The 25,045-nt window shown below is 32.2% G+C and overlaps 1 protein-coding gene and 1 long non-coding RNA gene across 4 annotated transcripts in view; one reads left to right on the top strand and one right to left on the bottom strand.

Moving 5' to 3' along the window:
- LOC139843037 (uncharacterized) overlaps positions 1-11,903 on the top strand; it is a 38,285-nt gene extending 26,382 nt beyond the window's left edge. The window contains exons 2-6 of one of the 3 annotated variants that reach the window (XR_011757459.1): positions 9,459-9,516; positions 9,709-9,812; positions 10,141-10,290; positions 10,521-10,782; positions 11,202-11,903. This is a non-coding gene — a long non-coding RNA (uncharacterized lncRNA). Of the gene's footprint in view, positions 1-9,458; positions 9,517-9,708; positions 9,813-10,136; positions 10,291-10,520; positions 10,783-11,201 lie in introns of all 3 variants that reach the window. The other 2 variants (XR_011757458.1, XR_011757457.1) reach the window with 2 other exon arrangements.
- A 1,320-nt stretch (positions 11,904-13,223) lies between these two features.
- On the bottom strand, positions 13,224-17,328 carry LOC139845326 (uncharacterized). Its single transcript, XM_071835582.1, has 5 exons — positions 17,226-17,328; positions 16,540-16,741; positions 16,389-16,461; positions 14,618-14,780; positions 13,224-13,479 (listed from the first exon to the last, which is right to left on the bottom strand). The coding sequence occupies exons 2-5, from the start codon at positions 16,691-16,693 to the stop codon at positions 13,375-13,377; spliced, it is 495 nt and encodes a 164-aa protein (XP_071691683.1). The 5' UTR covers positions 16,694-16,741; positions 17,226-17,328; the 3' UTR covers positions 13,224-13,374.
- Positions 17,329-25,045: the final 7,717 nt, after the last annotated feature.

Below are 25,045 nucleotides of genomic sequence, written 5' to 3'. Positions count from 1 at the left end.
CCGAAGAAGAAGAAACCAGTGATTCAGATTAGAGGGTTGTAATCATGTTGTGTATTATATGTATTGTAGTGTGCTTGTACTTTTATGTTCTATGTAAAAATTGCTTGTATTGTTTGTTAATTATCTTTTACGAATCTAATCCTTGTCTATTTTACAGTATAAAAACAAAATGGACGTTAAGGGTAGACAACCGAATATTTTAGAAGACCTACCAGAGGATATGATTGAGAAAATCTTGTCTAGAGTCGGTCAGAATTCATCAGCACATTTAGTTATGGCGAAATTAACTTGTCAAATGTTTGAAAGACTTTCCAGAAATGCCTTAGTTTATAAAAGGCTTTCCTTTGATAGGTGGGGTATATCACATTGGGGAGACCGTAAGTTACGCCGTATTTTCTTTAAAGCATTAAATGCGAGGAACCCAAATGCAATTTTATGCTATGGGTTAAGAACCTATTTTGACTCAACATATCCAAACATAGGATTTCGTGAATTAGAAAGAGCTTCTGACATACAACATAAAGAAGCATGTTATGCTTACGGGTTAGTGATGTTCGATTCTTACCAAAGTGAGAAAAAGAACATCGGATTGCAACTTTTAAATAAAACCTTCCCACAAGTGACGGATTCAGTAGTTGGGGTGAGAAACAAGGTTTTTAGATTATTACGGGGCTGTTGGACATTACGAAACCCTCGTCCTTTTGACGACATTACAACATGCTGCCTAGCCAATGGTCATAACGGTTATTTTCCACAAGACCAAGGATGGGAAGTCGTCTTAGTAAAACCAAAATGCATGACTTGTTTCTGGAATTATGAATTACGTGTCTTTATTTTCTTTGCTGAACAACTTGCGTATTAACTAGGTTTATCATCAAAACTGTCCTGTATCAAAGTGTACTATATTTCATGTTATATGTAATATAGCGATGTTGTAAGTTTGAAGAATATTTATATGTGATATATTATTATAATCAGTTTTTCATATGGAATTGTAGTAGTTGAATTGTATATTAGCTGCTAAGTATGAACTTAACGGGTAGGTAGTACCCAAATTTAAACTTATAAAACGCAAATATGAAGAAAAAGCTTTTATAAATGAGTTCATATTATGCTACGAAATACTATTGACTACTCTTAATATTATGTATGATTAACTCGATTCAGTTGGCTATTTTGAAGGAAATGGCATCGACTACTCGACAAACCATGAATATGAGCGAAGAGGAATTTCGTACCTTTCTTTCTGCAAACATAGCCGCAGTACAGGCTGCGTTACATACCAACAATAACTCTGAATCTAGCAATGCAGCTAACGGCGCAAGAAATCGTGTAGGATGCTCCTACAAAGAATTCACTGCCTGCAAACCTTTGGAATTTGATGGAACCGAAGGACCAATTAGATTGAAACGGTGGACCGAGAAAGTCGAATCGGTGTTTACCATAAGTAAGTGTACTGAAGAGGACAAAGTTAAGTATGCTACGCATACCTTCACAGGTAATGCGTTAACATGGTGGAACACCTATCTTGAACAGGTAGGACAAAATGCTGCTTACGCACTACCATGGTCGGCATTCAAGCAATTAATGAACGAGCAGTACCGTCCTAGAAACGAAGTCAATAAACTCAAGGCAGAACTTAGAGAGTTACGAACACAAGGGTTCGACGTTACCACATATGAACAACGATTCACAGAGTTGTGCCTATTGTGTCCGGGAGCATTCGAAGATGAAGAAGAGAAGATCGACGCGTTTGTAAAAGGGTTACCAGTAAGGATTCAAGAAGATGTGAGTTCACATGAGCCCGCTTCTATACAGAAGGCAAGTCGAATGGCTCATAAACTCATAAATCAGATTGAGGGAAGAATTAAAGAGCAGGCGGCCGAAGAAGCCAACACAAAACAACTCAAGAGGAAGTGAGAGGAAAACGGTGACAAGAGTCACCAGTACAACAACAACAACAATTACAATCACAATCGCAACAACCGCAACAACAATCGCAACAATAACCGCAATCTTAACAATAACTACAACAAACATCCCAACAACAACAACAACTACAACAACCGTTTCAATAACAATAACAATCCCAACAATAACCTCAATAACAACAACCGCAACAAAAACCAAAAACAGCCATGTCATAGGTGTGAAAAAAATCATCAGGGGTTTTGCACGACATTTTGCAACAGGTGTAAAAGAAATGGTCATAGCGCGACAAAGTGTGAGGTCTACGGACCAAAGTTTAACAGAACTAAAGGAACAAATAATGTCGGAACAAATAATGTCGGAACAAGTAATGCTGAAACGAATAGTGTCGGAGCAAGTAATACCAACGCTGTTTGTTATAAATGTGGAAAACCGGGCCACATTATTAGAAATTGCCCGAATCAGGGGAATACTAATGGGCAGGGCCGTGGAAGAGTTTTCAATATTAATGCGGCAGAAGCACAGGAAGACCCGGAGCTTGTTACGGGTACATTTCTTATTGACGATAAATCTGCTTATGTTTTATTTGATTCGGGTGCGGATAGAAGCTATATGAGTAGAGAATTTTGTGCTAAATTAAGTTGCCCATTGATGCCTTTGGATAGTAAATTTTTACTCGAATTAGCAAATGGTAAATTAATTTCAGCAGATAATATATGTCGGAATCGAGAAATTAAACTGGTTAGCGAAACATTTATGATTGACTTGATACCAGTAGAGTTAGGGAGTTTTGATGTGATAATCGGTATGGACTGGTTGAAAGAAGTGAAAGCAGAGATCGTTTGTTACAAAAATGCAATTCGCATTATACGAGAAAAAGGAAAACCCTTAATGGTGTACGGAGAAAAGAACAACGCGAAGTTAAATCTTATTAGTAACCTGAAGGCACAAAAACTAATAAAAAAAGGTTGCTATGTTGTGCTAGCACACATCGAGAAAGTCAATTCCGAAGAAAAGAACATCAATGATATTCCCGTCGCAAAAGAATTTCCCGATGTATTTCCTAAAGAATTACCGGGACTACCTCCACACCGATCCGTTGAATTTCAAATAGACCTTGTACCGGGAGCTGCACCAATAGCTCGTGCTCCATACAGACTCGCACCTAGCGAAATGAAGGAACTTCAGAGCCAATTACAAGAACTTTTAGAGCGTGGTTTCATTCGACCAAGCACATCACCGTGGGGAGCTCCTGTTTTGTTTGTCAAGAAGAAGGATGGTAGATTTAGGTTGTGTATCGACTACCGAGAGTTGAACAAACTTACCATCAAGAACCGCTACCCACTACCGAGAATCGACGACTTATTTGATCAACTACAAGGCTCGTCTGTTTATTCGAAGATCGATTTACGTTCTGGATATCATCAAATGCGGGTGAAGGAGGATGATATTCCAAAGACTGCTTTTAGGATGCGTTACGGTCATTACGAGTTTATGGTTATGCCGTTTAGATTGACTAACGCATCAACTGTGTTCATGGACCTCATGAACCGAGTGTGTGGGCTATATCTTGACAAGTTTGTCATTGTTTTCATCGATGACATACTTATTTACTCGAAGAATGATCAAGAGCATGAGGAACATTTGAGAAAAGTGCTAGAGTTGCTGAGAAAAGAAAAACTGTACGCTAAGTTTTCAAAGTGTGCATTTTGGCTGGAAGAAGTTCAATTTCTCGGTCACATAGTGAACAAAGAAGGTATTCAGGTGGATTCAGCAAAGATCGAAACCATTGAAAAGTGGGAAACCCCGAAAACTCCGAAACACATACGCCAATTTTTAGGGCTGGCTGGTTATTACAGGAGATTCATCCAAGATTTTTCCAAAATAGCAAAACCCTTGACTGCATTAACGCATAAAGGGAAGAAATTTGAATGGAAGGATGAACAAGAGAAAGCATTTCAATTGTTGAAGAAAAAGTTAACTACGGCACCTATATTGTCATTACCTGAAGGGAATGATGATTTTGTGATATATTGTGACGCCTCAAAGCAAGGTCTCGGTTGTGTATTAATGCAACGAATGAAGGTAATTGCTTATGCGTCTAGACAATTGAAGATTCACGAGCAAAATTATACGACGCATTATTTGGAATTAGGCGCGGTTGTTTTTGCATTAAAGACTTGGAGGCACTACTTATATGGGGTCAAAAGTATTATATATACAGACCACAAAAGTCTTCAACACATATTTAATCAGAAACAACTGAACATGAGGCAGCGCAGATGGATTGAATTGTTGAATGATTACGACTTTGAGATTCGTTACCACCCAGGGAAGGCAAATGTGGTAGCCGACGCCTTGAGCAGAAAGGACAGAGAACCCATTCGTGTAAAATCTATGAATATAATGATTCCCAATAACCTTACTACTCAAATAAAGGAGGCGCAACAAGGAGTTTTAAAAGAGGGAAATTTAAAGAATGAAATACCCAAAGGATCGGAGAAGCATCTTAATATTCGGAAAGACGGAACCCGGTATAGGGCTGAAAGAATTTGGGTACCAAAATTTGGAGATATGAGAGAAATGGTACTTAGAGAAGCTCATAAAACCAGATACTCAATACATCCTGGAACGGGGAAGATGTACAAGGATCTCAAGAAACATTTTTGGTGGCCAGGTATGAAAGCCGATGTTGCTAAATACGTAGGAGAATGTTTGACATGTTCTAAGGTCAAAGCGGAGCATCAGAAACCATTAGGTCAACTTCAACAACCCGAAATCCCGGAATGGAAATGGGAAAACATTACCATGGATTTCATCACTAAATTGCCAAGGACTGCAAGTGGTTTTGATACTATTTGGGTAATAGTTGAACGTCTCACCAAATCAGCACACTTCCTGCCAATAAGAGAAGATGACAAGATGGAGAAGTTAGCACGACTGTATTTGAAGGAAGTCGTCTCCAGACATGGAATACCAATCTCTATTATCTCGGATAGGGATGGCAGATTTATTTCAAGATTCTGGCAGACATTACAGCAAGCATTAGGAACTCGTCTAGACATGAGTACTGCCTATCATCCACAAACTGATGGGCAGAGCGAAAGGATGATACAAACGCTTGAAGACATGCTACGAGCATGTGTTATTGGTTTCGGAAACAGTTGGGATCGACATCTACCGTTAACAGAATTTTCCTACAACAACAGCTACCATTCAAGCATTGAGATGGTGCCGTTTGAAGCACTTTATGGTAGAAAGTGCAGGTCTCCGATTTGTTGGAGTGAAGTGGGAGATAGACAGATTACGGGTCCGGAGATAATACAAGAAACTACCGAGAAGATCATCCAAATTCAACAACGGTTGAAAACCGCCCAAAGTCGACAAAAGAGCTACGCAGACATTAAAAGAAAAGATATAGAATTTGAAATTGGAGAGATGGTCATGCTTAAGGTTGCACCTTGGAAAGGCGTTGTTCGATTTGGTAAACGAGGGAAATTAAATCCAAGGTATATTGGACCATTCAAGATTATTGATCGTGTCGGACCAGTAGCTTACCGACTTGAGTTACCTCAATAACTCGCGGCTGTACATAACACTTTCCACGTCTCGAATTTGAAGAAATGTTTTGCTAAAGAAGATCTCACTATTCCGTTAGACGAAATCCAAATCAACGAAAAACTTCAATTCATCGAAGAACCCTTCGAAATAATGGATCGTGAGGTTAATAGACTTAAACAAAACAAGATACCAATTGTTAAGGTTCGATGGAATGCTCGTAGAGGACCTGAGTTCACCTGGGAACGAGAAGATCAGATGAAGAAGAAATACCCGCACTTATTTCCAGAAGATACGTCAACACCTCCAACTGCTTAAAATTTCGGGACGAAATTTATTTAACAGGTAGGTACTATAGTGACCCGAACTTTTCCATGTTTATATATATTAAATAAAATTGATATTTACATGATTAAGTGTTTCTAACATGTTAAGCAATCAAACTTGTTAAGACTTGATTAATTGAAATAGGTTTCATATAGACAATTGACCACCCAAGTTAACCGGTGATTCACGAACGTTAAAACTTGTAAAAACTATATGATGACATATATATGATTATATATATAGTTAACATGATATAATGATAAGTAAGTATCTCATTAGGTATTTTAACAATGAGAAAAATACATAAAATTGAGTTTATTAAATTAAAAAACTCAAAAACGATATATATAACGATTATCGTTATAACAACGTCTTACTAGGTACATATGAATCATATTAAGATATTGATACACTTGGTTAATTATATTAAATGATAAGTAAATATATCATTAAGTGTATTAACAATGAACTACATATGTAAAAATAAGACTACTAACTTAATGATTTCGAAACGAGATATATATGTAACGATTATCATTGTAACGACATTTAACTGTATATATATCATACTAAGATATATTATATATCATAATATCATGATAATGTAACAATTTAACATCTCATTTGATATAATAAACAATGAGTTAACAACATTTAACAAGATCGTTAACCTAAAGGTTTCAAAACAACATTTACATGTAACGACTAACGATGACTTAACGACTCAGTTAAAATGTATATATATGTAGTATTTTAATATGTATTCATACACTTTTGAAAGACTTCAAGACACTTATCAAAATACTTCTACTTAACAAAAATGCTTACAATTACATCCTCGTTCAGTTTCATCAACAATTTTACTCGTATGCACCCGTATTCGTACTCGTACAATACACAGCTTTTAGATGTATGTACTATTAGTATATACACTCCAATTATCAGCTCTTAGCAGCCCATGTGAGTCACCTAACACATGTGGGAACCATAATTTGGCAACTAGCATGAAATATCTCATAAAATTACAAAAATATGAGTAATCATTCATGACTTATTTACATGAAAACAAAATTACATATCCTTTATATCTAGTCCATATACCAACGACCAAAAACACCTACAAACACTTTCATTCTTCAATTTTCTTCATCTAATTGATCTCTCTCAAGTTCCATCTTCAAGTTCTAAGTGTTCTTCATAAATTCCATAAGTATAGTTTCATAAAAATCAAGAATACTTCCAAGTTTGCAAGTCTACTTCCAAGCTTTCTAATCCATTCCAAGTAATCATCTAAGATCAAGGAACCTTTATTATTTACAGTAGTTTATCTTTCTAATTCAAGGTAATATTCATATTCAAACTTTGATTCAATTTCTACAACTATAACAATCTTATTTCGAGTGAAAATCTTACTTGAACTGTTTTCGTGTCATGATTCTGCTTCAAGAACTTTCAAGCCATCCAAGGATCCTTTGAAGCTAGATCCATTTTTCTCATTTCCAGTAGCTTTATCCAGAAAACTTGAGGTAGTAATGATGTTCATAACATCATTCGATTCATACATATAAAGCTATCTTATTCGAAGGTTTAAACTTGTAATCACTAGAACATAGTTTAGTTAATTCTAAACTTGTTCGCAAACAAAAGTTAATCCTTCTAACTTGACTTTTAAAATCAACTAAACACATGTTCTATATCTATATGATATGCTAACTTAATGATTTAAAACCGTAAAACACGAAAAACACCGTAAACCGGATATACGCCGTCGTAGTAACACCGCGGGCTGTTTTGGGTTAGTTAATTAAAAACTATGTTAAACTTTGATTTAAAAGTTGTTCTTCTGGGAAAATGATCTTTCTTATGAACATGAAACTATATCCAAAAATCATGGTTAAACTCAAAGTGAAAGTATGTTTTTTAAAATGGTCATCTAGACGTCGTTCTTTCGACTGAAATGACTACCTTTACAAAAACGACTTGTAACTTATATTTCTGACTATAAACCTATACTTTTCTATTTAGATTCATAAAATAGATTTCAATATGAAACCATAGCAATTTGATTCACTCAAAACGGATTTAAAAGGAAGAAGTTATGGGTAAAACAAGATTGGATAATTTTTCTTGTTGTAGCTACGTGAAAATTGGTAACAAATCTATATTAATCATATCCTAGCTAACTTATATTGTATTATACATGTATTCTAATATATTATGTAATCTTGGGATACCATAGACACGTATGCAAATGTTTTGACATATCATATCGACCCATGTATATATATTATTTGGAACAACCATAGACACTCTATATGCAGTAATGTGGGAGTTAGCTATACAGGGTTGAGGTTGATTTCAAAAATATATATACTTTGAGTTGTGATCTAGCCTGAGACGTGTATACACTGGGTCGTGGATTGATTCAAGATAATATATATCGATTTATTTCTGTACATCTAATTGTGGACAACTAGTTATAGGTTACTAACGAGGACAGCTGACTTAATAAATTTAAAACAGTAAAACGTATTAAAAATGTTGTAATTATATTTTGAACATACTTTGATATATATGTACATATTTGTTATAGGTTCGTGAATCGACCAGTGGCCAAGTCTTACTTCCCGACGAAGTAAAAATCTGTGAAAGTGAGTTATAGTCCCACTTTTAAAATCTAATATTTTGGGATGAGAATACATGCAGTTTTATAAATGTTTTACGAAATAGACACAAGTAAATGAAACTACATTATATGGGTGAATGATCGAAGCCGAATATGCCCCTTTTGCTTGGTAGCCTAAGAATTAGTAAACCGATCTACTAATTAACGCGAATCCTAAAGATAGATCTATTGGGCCTAACGAACCCCATCCAAAGTACCGGATGCTTTAGTACTTCGAATTCGTTTTTATCATGTCCGAAGGATTTCCCGGAATGATAGGGAATATTCTTATATGCATCTTGTTAATGTCGGTTACCAGGTGTTCACCATATGAATGAATTTTATCTCTATGTATGGGATGTATATTGAAATATGAAATCGTGTGGTCTATTATTATGATTTGATAATATATAGGTTAAACCTATAATTCACCAATATTTTTGTTGACGTTTTAAGCATGTTTATTCTCAGGTGATTATTAAGAGCTTCCGCTGTTGCATACTACAATAAGGACAAGATTTGGAGTCCATGCTTGTATGATATTATGTAAAAACTGCATTCAAGAAACTTATTTTTGATGTAATATATTCTTATTGTAAACCATTATGTGATGATCGTTGAAACGGTATATTTTAGATTATCATTATTTGATAATCTACGTAATGCTTTTTTTAAACCTTTATCGATAAAATAAAGGTTATGGTTGTTTTAAAAATGAATGCAGTCTTTGAAAAACGTCTCATCTAGAGGTCAAAACCTCGCGACGAAATCAATTAATATGGAACGTTTATAATCAATATGAACGGGACATTTCAACGTAATCATCTTTTGTATCAATTTATGGTTTCAAATAGGGTTAGGGTTTCTATAAAGTTGAGCTTATTAAGTTTTGTTAGTGGTTGGTTTCTGTTATTTAACTGTTATAAATCATCTGATGTAAGACATTCTACATGCTTACATAAAAATCTCTTTTGTGCAGCTGATATGTCGTTTAGAAGGATTACGAATCGACATACAATATGTTGCAACTTTTGCTGGTAAATTTCAAGATTTGATTTCTTTTATTGTGAGCGCGCCACCAATAACCGTAGCTGAAATATTCAAACCCATGACTTGAAATCGATTAATGCAAGTTGAATCTATTTTCAGTACCTGGGTTACCACTTGGAAACATTTTGTTTTATGATTCCATCAACATATGTTTGTAATTGCTTTATTTTATATTGCAGTTGAATGGAAATAGTCATACTCTATATTATATAGCATAAGAAGAAGGATATGGTACTCACCCTATGGACGAACACCTTAGTTATGGACGAGCTTGCTCTTTCAGGTGATAAAAACTGCTTTTTCTTAAATAAGATATTGTTCATTTACTTTAAGTCACAATAATTTTTTGTTACATTTGATTGTATAAGATTCCATTTTACAATATTTTGTTAACTATGGGCCTGAACCACTAGGCTCTTAGTGATGGTTCTATTGTTGATTTTTATTAATAATTTAGTTATGCTAATTATATGACTTTATTGCGATGTGATACGTTGATAAACTTAATTTTTTTGAAAACTTTATATATATTTTTGAAAGCTTTATATATATTTTTGTGGCTAAATGTGATGTCATTCTTTATATTCTTCATGTTTCTGGCTGCAAGGTAGATGGCCTACTGATGCTTCAACCATTTAACAGCTGGTGGATGACTTTTATAAAGTAATTTTTTAAATGTTGATGAGGACTTCAAAGGGTTTCTTTGTTATATTCCAAGATACAAAAGCTATTTCTAATGATATTATAACGCTCTTATCCAGGTACCAACTATGATAATAATTGTGTATGCTTAAAGTTGTTTGGTAATTAAGCTTAAGATCCACATGTCATTATAAACATATATGTATGCATGAGATGTTGTTTTCATTTTGTCTTTTATATGTCCTTATACAGATGAACTAATTGGGTTTTTTTTATATCAATTTTGTGTATAATTTTCATTGAAGTAGGTTTTAGTTTATTTATTTATTTTATTTTATTTTTTTGATAGGGAATCAGGATAGATGTAGATAATGAATTTGTTCCTGTAAGATATTAATCAGAAAGCAATGAAGATGAGGGCGTATTTTATGAAGTTGTGACTTTGAAAGTTTATTGATGTACCATTAACAATGTTTCATCACTAACTGTACAGGCTGCCTTAAGTTTGTGGGGAACTGTCATTGAGCTTCATTAGACTCATCATGATAGCGGTTGTAGGAATTGCAGCCAGCACGCGTGACCTATCGTCTTTGCTTTCATTAATAAAGCTGGTAAGTATTCTTAAGATGGTAGAAATCGTTTTACAATTGTAGCTGGTGAAATTCTTATCCCATATAATATCTTTTTGACAAAACATTTTTTCCCGCAAAACTATTTTAATCTTTGGTTTTTAGTGGTAACAAAATGGTCGGGTCGGGCTGTATGGGACAAATTTAGTTAAAACGTATCAATTACCCGTTCTTCGCTGAGGGCATTAAAGTTGTTACCCATAAATAGATGTAAAAATTAGAATTATATTGGCTAAGAATCGGACATGATAATTATATTAAGAAGATCTTATCACGTGACAATTATGAGAAAAGTATTACTAACAAAGGAAAAACCGGTTATGTCGTTTAATGTTTTGGGTCTTAGTCATATATTAGGCTCATTAATAACATGTTTTGGTATGTTTTGGATGGTGGACTAGAAATGCCTTACGGTGAGAAGAGGTTAGATGGTTAAAGCAAGGATGGTAAAAGCCTTGATTCTGAAGGTCACCGCAAGTACATCTATGGTGGCCACATTGCCGCCTACTTGAACGTGAGCACTTCTCATGGTTTTTTGTTCCTTTCACTTATATATGTGTACATCATTTTTTTTTATGTATATACATAACCTTTTTAACTGTTAGTCATGTTTGTTTTATAAAATACCTATTTATTGTTAGTCACGTTCGTTCACTTATATATGTTCTCGTGTATCAGTTTGTCCTTAATTTATCTTTTCTTGAATGAACATATGTTGATCGAAAATGAACCAGAGAAATACCAGAAACAGTCTTCTAACTAAATCAAGTCTCGGTTTGAACCAGATAGCCTTGAAGAGGTTTACAAAAAGGTCCATGCTGCCATTCGTGTTGATCCTTGCCCCAAGACTTTATTTCCATGGCTTAGCTCTCGCCTCAGAATTGATCGTAATGTCATACTTTCTTTTATCTCTATTTTGGAGAGATACTGTCAAGAGACGGATGCCAAAAAGGTACTAAACAACTCAATTACCTCAAACACCTCATGTTTGTAAGGTTTTTCTAAGTTATGTAAACACGTTGAAGATTAGTAAGTATCTAAATATGTTAGGTAAATTTGTATATTTTTTCAAATTCAAAAAACTTGATTTATATCAACTCATTTTTAACGTCCATTTGATATTTGTTGATTTATTATGCAAATATATTGCACTACTATTACTTATCTCATTAACATAAATAACTTATTAACAATATATTTTAAGAATTTTGTATGATAAAATACCCGCGAATGCGCGGGTTATAAACTAGTTAGAATTAAATTGGCGGACGAGCAACAAGAAGTTATATAGTAGGATGAAAGGGACCTCTTACTTTCCCTTCATCATGTCTTCCTTTTGACTTGTGATGGCCTTTATTATTATCATCAAATTTTCACACGAGAATACATCAAGTTTATTTTCAACGATATCATTAACTGCTCGCTAATTCACCAAAAGTGCACCAAGTGGCCTACCTTTCTTTCCTTCATTCTTCTTATTTCAAAGAAATGGTGTGTTTAATTTTTTCTAATTTAATAATTTTAAACTTAAGTGATAAACATTTCAGAGTTAAAATACCCGATTAACCATTCAACACATTAAGAAAGCAAAAGTTCGAGTAGTTATCGTGGATCTCAACTCCATATATTTATTTGAACGGCTAGTGGATATTGTACTAGGATAGCTCGTGTTTTTTTCGTGTTCCTATGATGTTTTAGCTGGTTGCTCTCTTCGCAACCGAGTGTTGTTTTTATTTTCGTTCCTGTATGTTTTGGGTGGGTATTGAACCCTTAGTTTGTAACTCTAGTGTTGTTTAATGCAAGTTGCCTTTCAAAAAAAAAAAAAATAAATAAAATTATCCTTCTAAGATTATATATAAAATATTTATCTAACATCCTTAATCTTTTATTTATTCATTTAAATATTTAATACATACATTAATCTTACATTATTAATAAAGTTCATTAAAAAAATTTATCAAACAAGTTATTATTATTTATAATTAATTTAAGTTAGAACTTATAAATCATTTAAAGTTCGAATTATTCATCACTTATAATCATTATATTTCATCAAACACAATCAAACTTAACAAGTTTTTCAAGTTAATTAATTATAGCAAGTACATTTGGAATCGTTAAATAAAAATACGATAACAATAACTATGCTTATTACTCGTAAATATTTTATTACTGTATTTGAAAGACAACCATGGTCTAAATAACCGGGCCAATAAATAAATAAATGATGATTGACTTGAGATCGATTACGACACCACATTTCTAGAACGCAAAAACCATTGACCTTTATTTCATCACCTACCTTTTCCACTTAATCTTGTCTACTTGATCAAAACAACTTGAATTGCAATCAAAACAAAATTTGCTACAACTAGTCTTCATTTAATAACTACAATTACCATTATTCACATGTTTAACCATTTAAAACACAACAATTAAACCGATCGAAGAAGCAGACAACTCTTTGAATTCACTTTTAATTAATTCATCACTATTTAGAACAAGAAACAATGATACAAATGTTGCACACAGAAATACCATAATAATGCAGTATTATGCATGCATGAATAATGATTATAACGCAAGTCCTTCATGAGGGATTCTTCTATCAATTTTACTCATTCTATGTGGCGGCCACACGATATGAGTGGCCCTTCCCAGAATCAAACCCAATGGAATCTGAAACAAAATATATTTAAATCATTATCCTTCTTAATTACTATAAAAAAAAATAATTTATATAAAATCCTCTGCCAAACATTTGGTTGACAACTACTCAAATGTTCAACATATACTTTATGAGAAACCATCTATCATCTGCAAAGATAAAGAAGAAGACATGGCAAAAAAGATGCAGATAGCAAGCAGGTAATATCTCGCATAGACCATTTCGAGAATTCATCAATCCCCTAATCTCTGATATCATATGTAACGCCCCCTAAAACTAAACAAATGGACTAAATGGAAATCTTCATGTTTCAACTAAAAACCATAGTGGCAGATATTGATTAGCCACCACTTTAAGCTTATAAGGAACCCACAGCTCCTTTCTCAATCCGATGTGGGACGGGTTGTTACAACTCAACACCACTTTAATAGTGCACACAAAGTTAGAATTTTGAGCCTTTACGCTCCTTTGTGCTTTCGTTTTCTTAGTTATGAACTTTCGTTTTCCTCTTATAATATAGGCTACTACCTCTGGTTCAACCTTTAAAAGCAATAATGAGTAATATTCTAAGGATAATTCATGTGACAAAAGGAGTGATATATTCATTATTTTCTGCAAGCTGAGGGTGTCATTATTTCTTTATTATCTTTTTTATATAATGATTTAAAATTTAAACTGTTACTCCTTTAAATAACTGATTAGCAGTCCGAATGTTGAGGAAGTGTAAAATGGGAAGGGTAGGTAACAGGACAAAACCAGTTGGAGTTGACCCACCCATTTATGCATATCTTCAAGTCTCATTAAGAATTTATATTAAATTATAATGCTCAAATATCATAACAAGAAATACAGCTCTAATGTATATAACTTATTTGCCAAAAGGACACACAGGAAAATAAGTTAGTTGACATGATTGACCATATAAACCTCTCCCATCAATTTAAAATGGCTCATAACAAATGATAGGCTTCATGAATCTGTGAAAATGAGTACTTATCTTTGTTAAACAAAAGGGTACACCATTTACCTCAAATTTATCTTTTGAAAAAGATTGTATTTGTTGTTAAATATGTTTTTTTTCCACCGCAAATGTAGCAATAGGATTTAATATGACGTTAATATCAGAATTTTAGTATAAAGGTATCATACCGGTCCATATGATCTTGAATCAACGCTAAAAGCTGAATTGTCCCCCTCGACCCAACAATGTCCATCGGGGACCTTTATAGCACTACCATTCATGTTGCTGATGTACTCGCCTTCCATGGCCACTATTCTTTTTACACCTCTCTTTTTGAAATCAGTTGGATCACTGCAAAAACCAAGAGTGAACCCAATGCATTGAGGTTTCTATTGACCAACTCTTACATTTTAATTCCATCCATTGTTTAAAAGAATAATTTTACAATTTGATCATTGATCCTTGTTTCTTATTAAAGTTCAAGATGATGCTAAAGGCATTTGTTTGTACCAAATCTATCCCAACAACAGTAAATAGATATTAGACCAACACCTGTCAAAAAATTTAGTCTGCGACATACACCTTTTCCCGCTAAAAAAACCTATAGAGATCTAATATTTCATATAACAATAAAAAAAATTATTTCTAGGATTCTTCTAAATCTAAGTGTTGTACATAGAGGTTACTTTTTTTTGAACAGCATATCACTTCACTTACTTATTAATAACAGAGTGACGGTTTTTTAACTTTACAGTATTTTTATGTGTGTTAACGACAGACCCTAAAGACTACCTTTGGAATAATCCTTATTTTAAATTTCTAATACTGAAGTTCGTTTAACTCCTCTCTTCATTGAGCAACTAAAACAGTTCCCTTTTAACTGTTTCTTTATTATCCATTTCATTTCATTTCATTACCCATTTAACTCAGAATATTCATATTCCAATTCTGATAATTCCAGTAAGGTTTACATTGATAAACTTCTTTAAGGATACACAATGTTGCGCCTTAGACTGGCTGGATAGAAATCAATTTTTCGGAATCCAAAAAAGTTCAACAGATTCTATTAACAATTGATAAATAGATTAATAAGTATATTAAACATGTTTATCATCAAAAATTAAGTTTACTTTAATTTCAACATATTGTTTATCCAGATAAACATAACATGTAGATTTGCGCGTTTGAAGAAATGACTAACAGAAATCATCCTTGGAAGGCTTATTTGTTTATTTCAAATTACAATACGATTCAATTAAAACACGTATAACACAAAATGTAAGTAATTTTTACCCTACGCAACTATGTTCTTTAATTTGTAGATACGTATAAAGGTAAGACTGATATTCACACAAAAAAGCCCTGGTTTACCCACCATTTCATGCGTGTGTCATATTTTTCATCAATCTTTTTAACGTATTATTATCCAATATCTTATTTACGTTTATTGAATAGCAGATACATTACTTATATAGCATATCTTTATTCAATAACAAATTTTAGGACCATTAAATTCTTGTGGCGCTGTGTGACAAATAATGTGTTTCAATTCATAGGTCCACTGATAGTCATGTAAGAAACCAAAAGTGACGATTAAATTTTTGTTTCACTAAAAGAAACTAATATGCGGATTAACAACGACTTCATAAGGACCAATACTATCTTTCAATGCTGAATGTATGTGGTTTAATTTATACCCTATTTGTAAAGTTGCTTTGGACAAGGTTCAAAGTATGTTCTTCCTTGCAACTTCAAAATATATATTTTTAAAATTTAAATTTATGTACATGTGCTATTCCATATCGATTTATGTTATTACTTAGACCTGTTACTAACTTATACTTCACAAATATATACGAAGTAGATAACTTTTTAGTACATCCGTGCATCGCACGAATAATAAGATAGTTCACATACATATGAAGATATTGTAAGCAGAAAACGCTAATACACACATACCTGAAAACAACTACATCACCGTGTGCGAATTTGTATTTGTCAAGGCAAAATTTCTCCAAGAAAGCAAAATCATCTGCAGCAGCTAAATTAGTGATTAAGAAGCAACATGCAGGCAGTATCAAGAACACTATCTAGATCTTACAAAAACTACCAGTAAATGATCCCAAAGAAGGATTCAATGTTGGAGACATAGATGATCCTCGAATACGGCAAACTCCGCCGTAACGGTCAGTTACAGTTATTCCAACAAGGGCAGCTGGTACAGCCTTCTTAAAAAAATTCCAAATGATAGTACGTGTTCCCATATCAGTTATACCGTCTAAAATAAACAAAATTTTTCAGTTAAATGATATCTGCACAAGAGAAAACAATAACTTCAAGCACTATATTTTGTTGTTTACCCCTACTAACAGTGAAAAAATTATTAAATTTTTACACCCGTCCCATCTGTATCCGTATCTGGGTTCAAGTTCCGCCACTGTTTGTAGATATGATCAAAATGGTTACTGCACGCTCAATCTCAATCAAAAGTTCACATTTTATTCGTCTAACATAAAACAATTTTAAACCTAAATAAGAATCAACAATTTAAAAAATCAACCGAAAGATGTTTATTAGTATATTTTTTTAATAGTCCAGTGATATTGGCCATCAACAAACAAGTTTAAACTCCGTGACATCCAGATAAGGGGAATATATCTCGGATGAATAATCACAGAAAAAAAAAAAACAAATAAGCAATTAATCATGAAGAAGAAGTAAACTACGAAATATAAATTTGGATAGAGTGAATTAATCAAACGTCGTATAGTAGTTTGGGAAACGGTATATGCTCACCTTCTGCTGCTGTAATTTGTATTTGTATTCAACTGAAAACCGTGAGATGAGATCCCGGAGATTGTCGCCGGTCGAGAAAGATCCAGTTTTAAATGAGTAGCTTTACTTTTTTTTTTTTTTTTTTTTTTTTCCAGGCGAAAAACAATATTAATATAAATAAGAAGCCATTCATACAAAATTTCATTCCTAGTTCCTAAACTTTACATCAAATTTGACTCTTCGTCCTTTTTTTTTTTGCATCCCTCGTCCCTAATGTATCACAATTCAACATCCCTCGTCCTTTTTCTTGACTCCTCGTCCTTTTTCTTTCTATCAATTCTACATCCATTGTCCCTAAAAAGAACGAAGGATGTAGAATTGTGATACATTAGGGACGAAGGATGCACAAAAAAAAGAAAAAAAATGAGGAGTCAAATTTGATGTAAAATTCAAAGACGAGGAATGAAATTAAGTCTCTAAAGAATGAAGACTTCTACAAACTTACATAAGGCAAAGAAAATCGGCTTTACTTTGGGTAGGGGAAAAGAAAATGTATAAAAGTAAAAAAAAAAAAAAAAAGGGCCCTTTTCAGTATGGCCCAATATAGGATAAAAGAATAGAGTTAGCCCGGTCCATTAACATATATAAGGCAGAACTTGGTTTGTTTTCTTTTCATAAGAAAGATGAGCTGAAGACTATAAGTTAAAGTTTGTTTCTTTGTCATCTCTAGACACTTCACACTGTGAGTGTTGATGGTTACCGGTGTCCTCTCTAGGCGGTAGGTAAATTGTAGTTATTGGTGTTACTAATTAAATTTCAAAAAAAAAAAAAAAAAAATTTACATTATCTAATGGGGTGTCATTCAAAAAAATTTACAATATCTAATGGTATTACTAGTTATAATAAGTCCAAAAAAATTCAGTGCATCGCGTATTTCGATGGTAGCCGTTGCTACCACTCATTACTAACTAGGTCCGCCCTTGTCTCTATGCTATCCATAGTGTTATTTTGGTCCCCGTTGTTCTCCCTTTCGTTCGTTACTTTTCCACATCGTCTTCTTATTTTGGCGGTTTGCTCTGGTGCTATTGCCTTTCCGGCTGAACACTACTCTCCTCCTAGATTTCTTCTCGTGGTTGCTAATCTCATATGGTGGTGGTGGTGGTGGTGGTGGTTATGGGTTTTAAGTATGAGGTGTCATTCTCTTTGTTTGTTTAGTTTCATGTGGAGAATTTTCTAGTCGGTTAGCTTAATATGTGTCATTATCTGTTACATTAGGAATGTGGTGTTGTACATCTAGTTCATATATGATGTAAAATAGACGGTAAGGTCTAGTCAGTCATATTGTGTGGTATGTATTTGGTGTAACTTTTAGATTCTTCCGATCTTTTTAATTTAATATCATGTTTTTTTTTTCTAAAATAAACAATTTTATTATTGTATAAATAATAATAAGATGTTTATAAAAAAATTCATAAACAACTTACAATCAATACATGTCTCAGACCTTTGTATAAAATCTCAATTTTTATTCTGGACTCACAACACAATCGCAACATTTTTATTTTATATTTAATTGTATATTTTTTAAAAGCAAAGCTTCAAAGTTTAGCTAGTGAGAATCGAATCTGAATCTCCTTTGAAGATTCTCAAACAACGTACCACTATGGCACCATAGCACCGCTAAAGTTACACAATACAATCACAACATACAAATGAGTTCCATAAAAATTTATCTTTGCAATGTCTTTAGTACATTAGTGACAGTGTATTAAAGGCTTTCAAATTTCACCCACAAGCCACTAGACCATTGATCGCTAATTGGTTGACACTACAAACCACCATTAACCGTTATCAACGACACGCACTAGCTTTAATTTCTAATTCTATTACATCACCTCTTTTATATCGATTCCCACCATAAAATAATGGGAAAATTGTTTGAAACTGCATCGAACTTTCACCAAATTCCTATTGTATGCATTCAACTTTCAGATATCCTATTGTACGCGTTCAACTTTCTAAGTTGTACTATTGTACGCATTAAGTAACTTGTTCATCAGGTAACATGTTAATGTGTAGAAACAATTACGCGATTGGTCCTTCATGTTTACCCAATATTGCATGTTTGTCACCAATGTTTATTTTTGACGCGGTTAGTCCTAACATTCTTCTTCAATCTTCTCCATTCACATCTTCATCTTCATAACTAAAAAAAATAGAACCCTAATTTTAACAACCACCATTGTTACTTTTCACGAAGACATTACCATAACTGCAACTTTTTCATTAACCATTTATTGACAAAACTACACATACGAAACCTGATTGTATTCTAAAAATTACTCTATAATATATCCCTAAAATTTTCACAACACGAGTGCTCAAACATATTCACAAAAACTGTGACGACCCGGAAATTTCTGACCAAATTTAAACTTAAATCTATATATGATCTCGACACGATAAGCAAAGTCTGTAGAGTTGAGTCTCAGAATTTTTGGAACTGTTTACATGAATTCATTTAACCTTCGACTATTCCCGACGGTTCACGAACAATTGTGTATAAATATAAATGTAAAAATATATATATATATATATATATATATATATATATATATATATAAAATATTTTGAATTAATAAAGTATACTTTAAACATTAGGAATTAAAAATGTAAAATAATAAATAAGAATAATTAAGATGTTATTAATATAAATATATATATATATATATATATATATATATATATATATATATATATATATATATATATATATATATATATATATATATATATATATGAATTTTGTACACAATTAAAGTTATATGTATGTTGTAATATACATAATATATTTAAATATTTAAATATGTTATCATATAATATTAGTATTAAATTAAATAATTAATAATATGCAACATTATTATATTAAATTTAAATACAAGATAAAATATAGTTATTATGTTACTTCCATTATTAATAGTGACATCAGTATTATTAATATTATTAATTTAATATATAGTATATAAATGAAATTTGATAAGCACAAATTGTTATATCAATATTACTAGCATTACTCTCATTATTATTACTAATATTAATATTATTATTTTTATTATTAATAATATTATATATAGATATAAAAATTGAAACATGTAACTTGATATTACTAGTATTATCATTAAGAATCAGTATTATCATTACAGCAACAACAAAAATAATTATTATATCAGTATTTTCTATAACATTTTATTTTTTTGATATTAATATTATGTATATTATAATTATAATTAATTCCCTTATTATTATTAGTATTTTTATTAAATAATTATAATTATTAGTTAAAAATTCAGATGGAAACAATCTAATTGAAAATCAATAACATGATATTAGTACGTATAAGTTGAAAATCGCTATCTGACTCCTCTTTATTTTTATTTTAATTACCTTTCTGTCTTCTCCAATTGTATGGAATATTTTTGTCGACAAATCTGTTACGGGTCTGTTTCAATCACCAAATACAAACAATTGTGATCAATTATAACTGCTACACCGAGTCTTCAATCATATAAGTCTCTTTCTGCAATTCAAGAGTTAAAAACGGAAAATAAAATATAAATAAAAACCCGTTCATTCTCTGTTCTACAAATTTTGGCCATATTTCGATTTCCAACCAAATTTCAAAACCCTTTAATGTAGTTTTGTTAGAAATCCTCCATTTAAACTTCCTGTAAAAATCTAAATTTCTAATTCCTCGTAACGATTCCAAATTTTCGAGTCAAAGTTCTTAGATAAAAAAGTCAAACTTTATTCTTTGATCGAATTCGAGTTATAGGTTACAAATGAAGTTAAATTGAGATTTGAGAACGATTCTAGGAAAGTTTTAAAACATATTTCATTTAGGAATCGTGAACTAAAACGTGCTCGAATTCAAGTTCAATATTTTGTTTTTAAAAAATAATAGCGACGGCAGCAGGTCAGTTTATTTTTTTTTTATTTTTATTTTTTGCTTCTGTTAATGAAAATCAATCCAATGAATCGTTTTTTGTTTCTTCACAAAGCTTAATAAAAGCTGGTTACTAGTGTTTGGATTAGGATACGTTTTTCTGGTCGACTAAAAATAATGAAGAAGATGAAGAACACAAGTACGGGTTTAATAAATTTGGAAAGGGTAATATTCCAGAAAAAATGAAAACAGTCGAGTGGTTAGATGTTGTTCGGGTTAGCGAGAGGTTCGGGGTTCGAGCCTTGGCAAGGGCACTATATTTTTATTATCCTATTTTGTGAGGTATAATCTTATTATTATTATTATTTCCTTATTATTATTATTATTATTGTTATTATTATTATTATTTATTATTATTGTTGTTAGGTAATTAATATTACTAACAATATTAGTAATAAGATTAGTAGTTTAATTAATATTATTATCATTTTTGTTATTAATAAGTATTATCAATAAGTATTATTAATTGTATTATGATTAAGATTATTATTATCAATATTAAGAACATAATACAATCTATTATTATCATCATTAATATTAGTGTTATTATCATATTTATTACTATTATTATCACTGTTATCATTATTATTATCATTATTATTAATATTATTATTGTATTGTTATTCATTATTAATAATATCATGATGATCATTATAAGTTATGTTATCATCATTACTAAGTATTATTATTATTATTAATATTATGATAAAATTATTGTAAGGATTATAAAATATATATATATATATATATATATATATATATATATATATATATATATATATATATATATATATATATATATATATATATATATATATACACACACACAAATGATATAGGTTCGTGAATCCGAGGCCAACCCTACACTTGTTCAATGTCGTCATATGTATTTTTACTACAAAATACAATATTGTGAGTTTCATTACTCCCTTTTTAAATACTTTTGCAATATATATTTTTGGGACTGAGAATACATGCGCTATTTTTATAAATGTTTTACGCAATAGACACAAGTAATCGAAGCTACATTATATGGTTGAATGATCGAAGCCGAATATGCCCCTTTTACTTGGTAACCTAAGAATTAGTAAACCAGTTTACTAATTGACGCGAATCCTAAAGATAGATCTATCTGGCCCAACAAGCCCCATTCTGGAATTTGGAATGCTTTAGTACTTCGATTTTATCATGTCCGATGAGTGTCCCGGAATGATGGGGATATTCTATATGCATCTTGTTAATGTCGGTTACCAGGTATTCAATCCATATGAATGATTTTTAAACACTTGCGAGTGTATGATTATTGAATAAATGAAATCTTGTGGTCTATTAAAATGATGGAAATGATTGATTATGATAAATAATGAACTCACCAACCTTTTGGTTGACACTTTAAAGCATGTTTATTCTCAGGTATTAAAGAAATCTTCCGCTGTGCATTTGCTCATGTTAGAGATATTACTTGGAGTCATTCATGACATATTTCAAAAGACGTTGCATTCGAGTCGTTGAGTTCATCAAGATTATTATTAAGTCAATTATAGTTGAATATATTATGAAATGGTATGCATGCTGTCAACTTTCGATGTAAAGAAAGTTTATCTTTTAAAAACGAATGCAATGTTTGTAAAAAGTATCATATAGAGGTCAAGTACCTCGCGATGTAATCAATTGTAATGTATTCGTCCAGATGGATTAGGACGGGGCATCACAGTTGGTATCAGAGTGGTGGTCTTAGTGAACCAGGTCTTGCATTAGTATGTCAAACTGATAGTTGTTTAGATGCATTAGTGAGTCTGGACTTCGACCGTGTCTGCATGTCAAAAGTTTTGCTTATCATTTTTGTCGGAAATCATCTGCTTATCATCCTTAGGAAATTACCTGCTTATCATTCTTAGTCTAGACACATCTTACTGCATTGATTGCATGAATAGTATATAGACAAATTTCATACCTTAGCGTATCTGTTACTGTAGACTTTGCTTGACAACTTCCGTAGATTCCTTCGTAACTTATGGGATTTTAGTATTATATATACATATGTAAATTATGTATTGCAGGGTACTAATCTACATCCTATAATCTGTTTCTTATCAAAAATTCTTCATCTGGTCGTACGAGATGAATCCCTCAACCAGTTCGAGTCTCTCAGATTTCGATAGCTATTCCGATAGTTATTCTGACAACTATTCCGACATGGATGTTCACCTAAGCTCCGGAGGCAGCGTCACCAGAATGAATCAACCAATCAACCATCCCCAATTCATCTGATGGGTTCGTAGTCAACTTAACCGATGGAGACGAGAGGAAGGTGATCCTTTCCACCCACCAACCGAATTTTACCTCTTGGCAATGAACCTGAAGCACTTACCGGCGAACCAGTCCGAAACACCATTTTCACCCTCATAGCCCGAATATCTCGCCACAATTATATTCTATCTAAAATTCTAAACCTCATTCATCCGCTCGTTCCGACCGACAATCATCCCGGAATAATAGAAGAAGTCAACGATCTTCGCACTCGAGTAATCAATTTGGAGAATATGGTGCAAAATTTACCAGCTTCAGCAACATCACCGGCACCAACAGTACCATCAATAACAGCACCAGTACCATCAACAATCCATGCCTCAACATCTCATTCTGTACCTCGAGTATAATCACCGTTCTACGTATCGATCTACATCAATTACCTTCGTTCTTCATGGCGATTATGTAATCTCTAAAGTCTTAGAGATTATTTATTCTAGCTCAAACCGAAATGCAAATGATATTAATATCATATTAACTCATTAAATCCATGATTACATCTGAAGAAAATATATATGCAAGTATATTTTTATCAAGATTGTAATTAAGAATTCTTTTGTACAAACTGTTAATGGTGAAAATATTTTAACGGGTAGGTAATACCCGAGGAATATTTAGATTTCACATTAATCAGTTACACGGTACATTCTTCCAATCTGATTCAACAGTTATTTATTATCCTACTTACATCCACAGATATACGTATCCGTTCATCGCAGAATAACTATTTTCATTCAATTTCATATTTGAATTTTTACCTATCAGAATCCAACAAGTGGCATAATGAAGAAAAAATTGGACAAAATAAAATTTGTTAGAAACAAACAAATTAACTATGAGAAAAATTTTGTTAAGAATCCACGCTAACTGTTCCTAGCTAACTGATTACATTTTATTTATCGCAATTTATTTATCGCAATTTAATTATCGTAATTTATTTTATCGCAATTTATATTCTCGCAATTTTATTTATCGTCATTTAATTTCTGTTATTTATTTACACACTTTAAATATCGGGACACGTATATAAGGTTTTGACATATCATATCGACTCATCTATATATATTATTTGGAATCACCATAGACACTCTATATGCTGTAATGCTAGAGTTCGCTATACAGGGTTGAGGTTGATTCTACAATAATATATATAGTTTGAGTTGTGATCGAGTCTGAGACATGTACACGGGTCACGATACGTATTTAATTCGAATATTATATATTAAACTATATATGAATTATTGAATTGCTAACTGTGGACCATCAATATTGGACAATTAAAATGAATTAAAATATTGATTATAACATATGAAACTAAACAATTCTTGAAGTTTGCCACTTGATTTCATCTTAAACCTCATCTGTATCTTGACGATTACAATCTGAGTTCAAACCTTTCATAATTCTTGAAAACACCTCAATCGAGAGGATGAACCAACCGCGCTTCATCTACGGGAGAAAAAATTGATGCATATAGTTATGTACCTGAAAACACTCAGAACCTGAGTAAACGTTTAACACGTATCTG

The sequence above is a fragment of the Rutidosis leptorrhynchoides genome, chromosome 4 (genome assembly GCF_046630445.1).
Source record: "Rutidosis leptorrhynchoides isolate AG116_Rl617_1_P2 chromosome 4, CSIRO_AGI_Rlap_v1, whole genome shotgun sequence".
In the NCBI taxonomy this organism is placed as follows: Eukaryota; Viridiplantae; Streptophyta; class Magnoliopsida; order Asterales; family Asteraceae; genus Rutidosis; species Rutidosis leptorrhynchoides.
The sequence above is the reverse complement of the archived record's forward strand: the minus strand, read 5'-3'. Positions and strand labels throughout refer to the sequence as shown.

What these genes read in the sequence shown, in the direction of transcription:
- LOC139845326 (XM_071835582.1), bottom strand. Translation starts at nt 16,693, where the DNA reads ATGGGAACACGTACTATCATTTGGAATTTTTTTAAGAAGGCTGTACCA. An exon ending in GGTGATGTAGTTGTTTTCAG is followed by an intron (nt 14,781 to 16,388) that starts GTATGTGTGTAT and finishes TGGTTTTTGCAG; the next exon opens with TGATCCAACTGATTTCAAAA. An exon ending in ATTCAAGATCATATGGACCG is followed by an intron (nt 13,480 to 14,617) that starts GTATGATACCTT and finishes ATTTTGTTTCAG; the next exon opens with ATTCCATTGGGTTTGATTCT.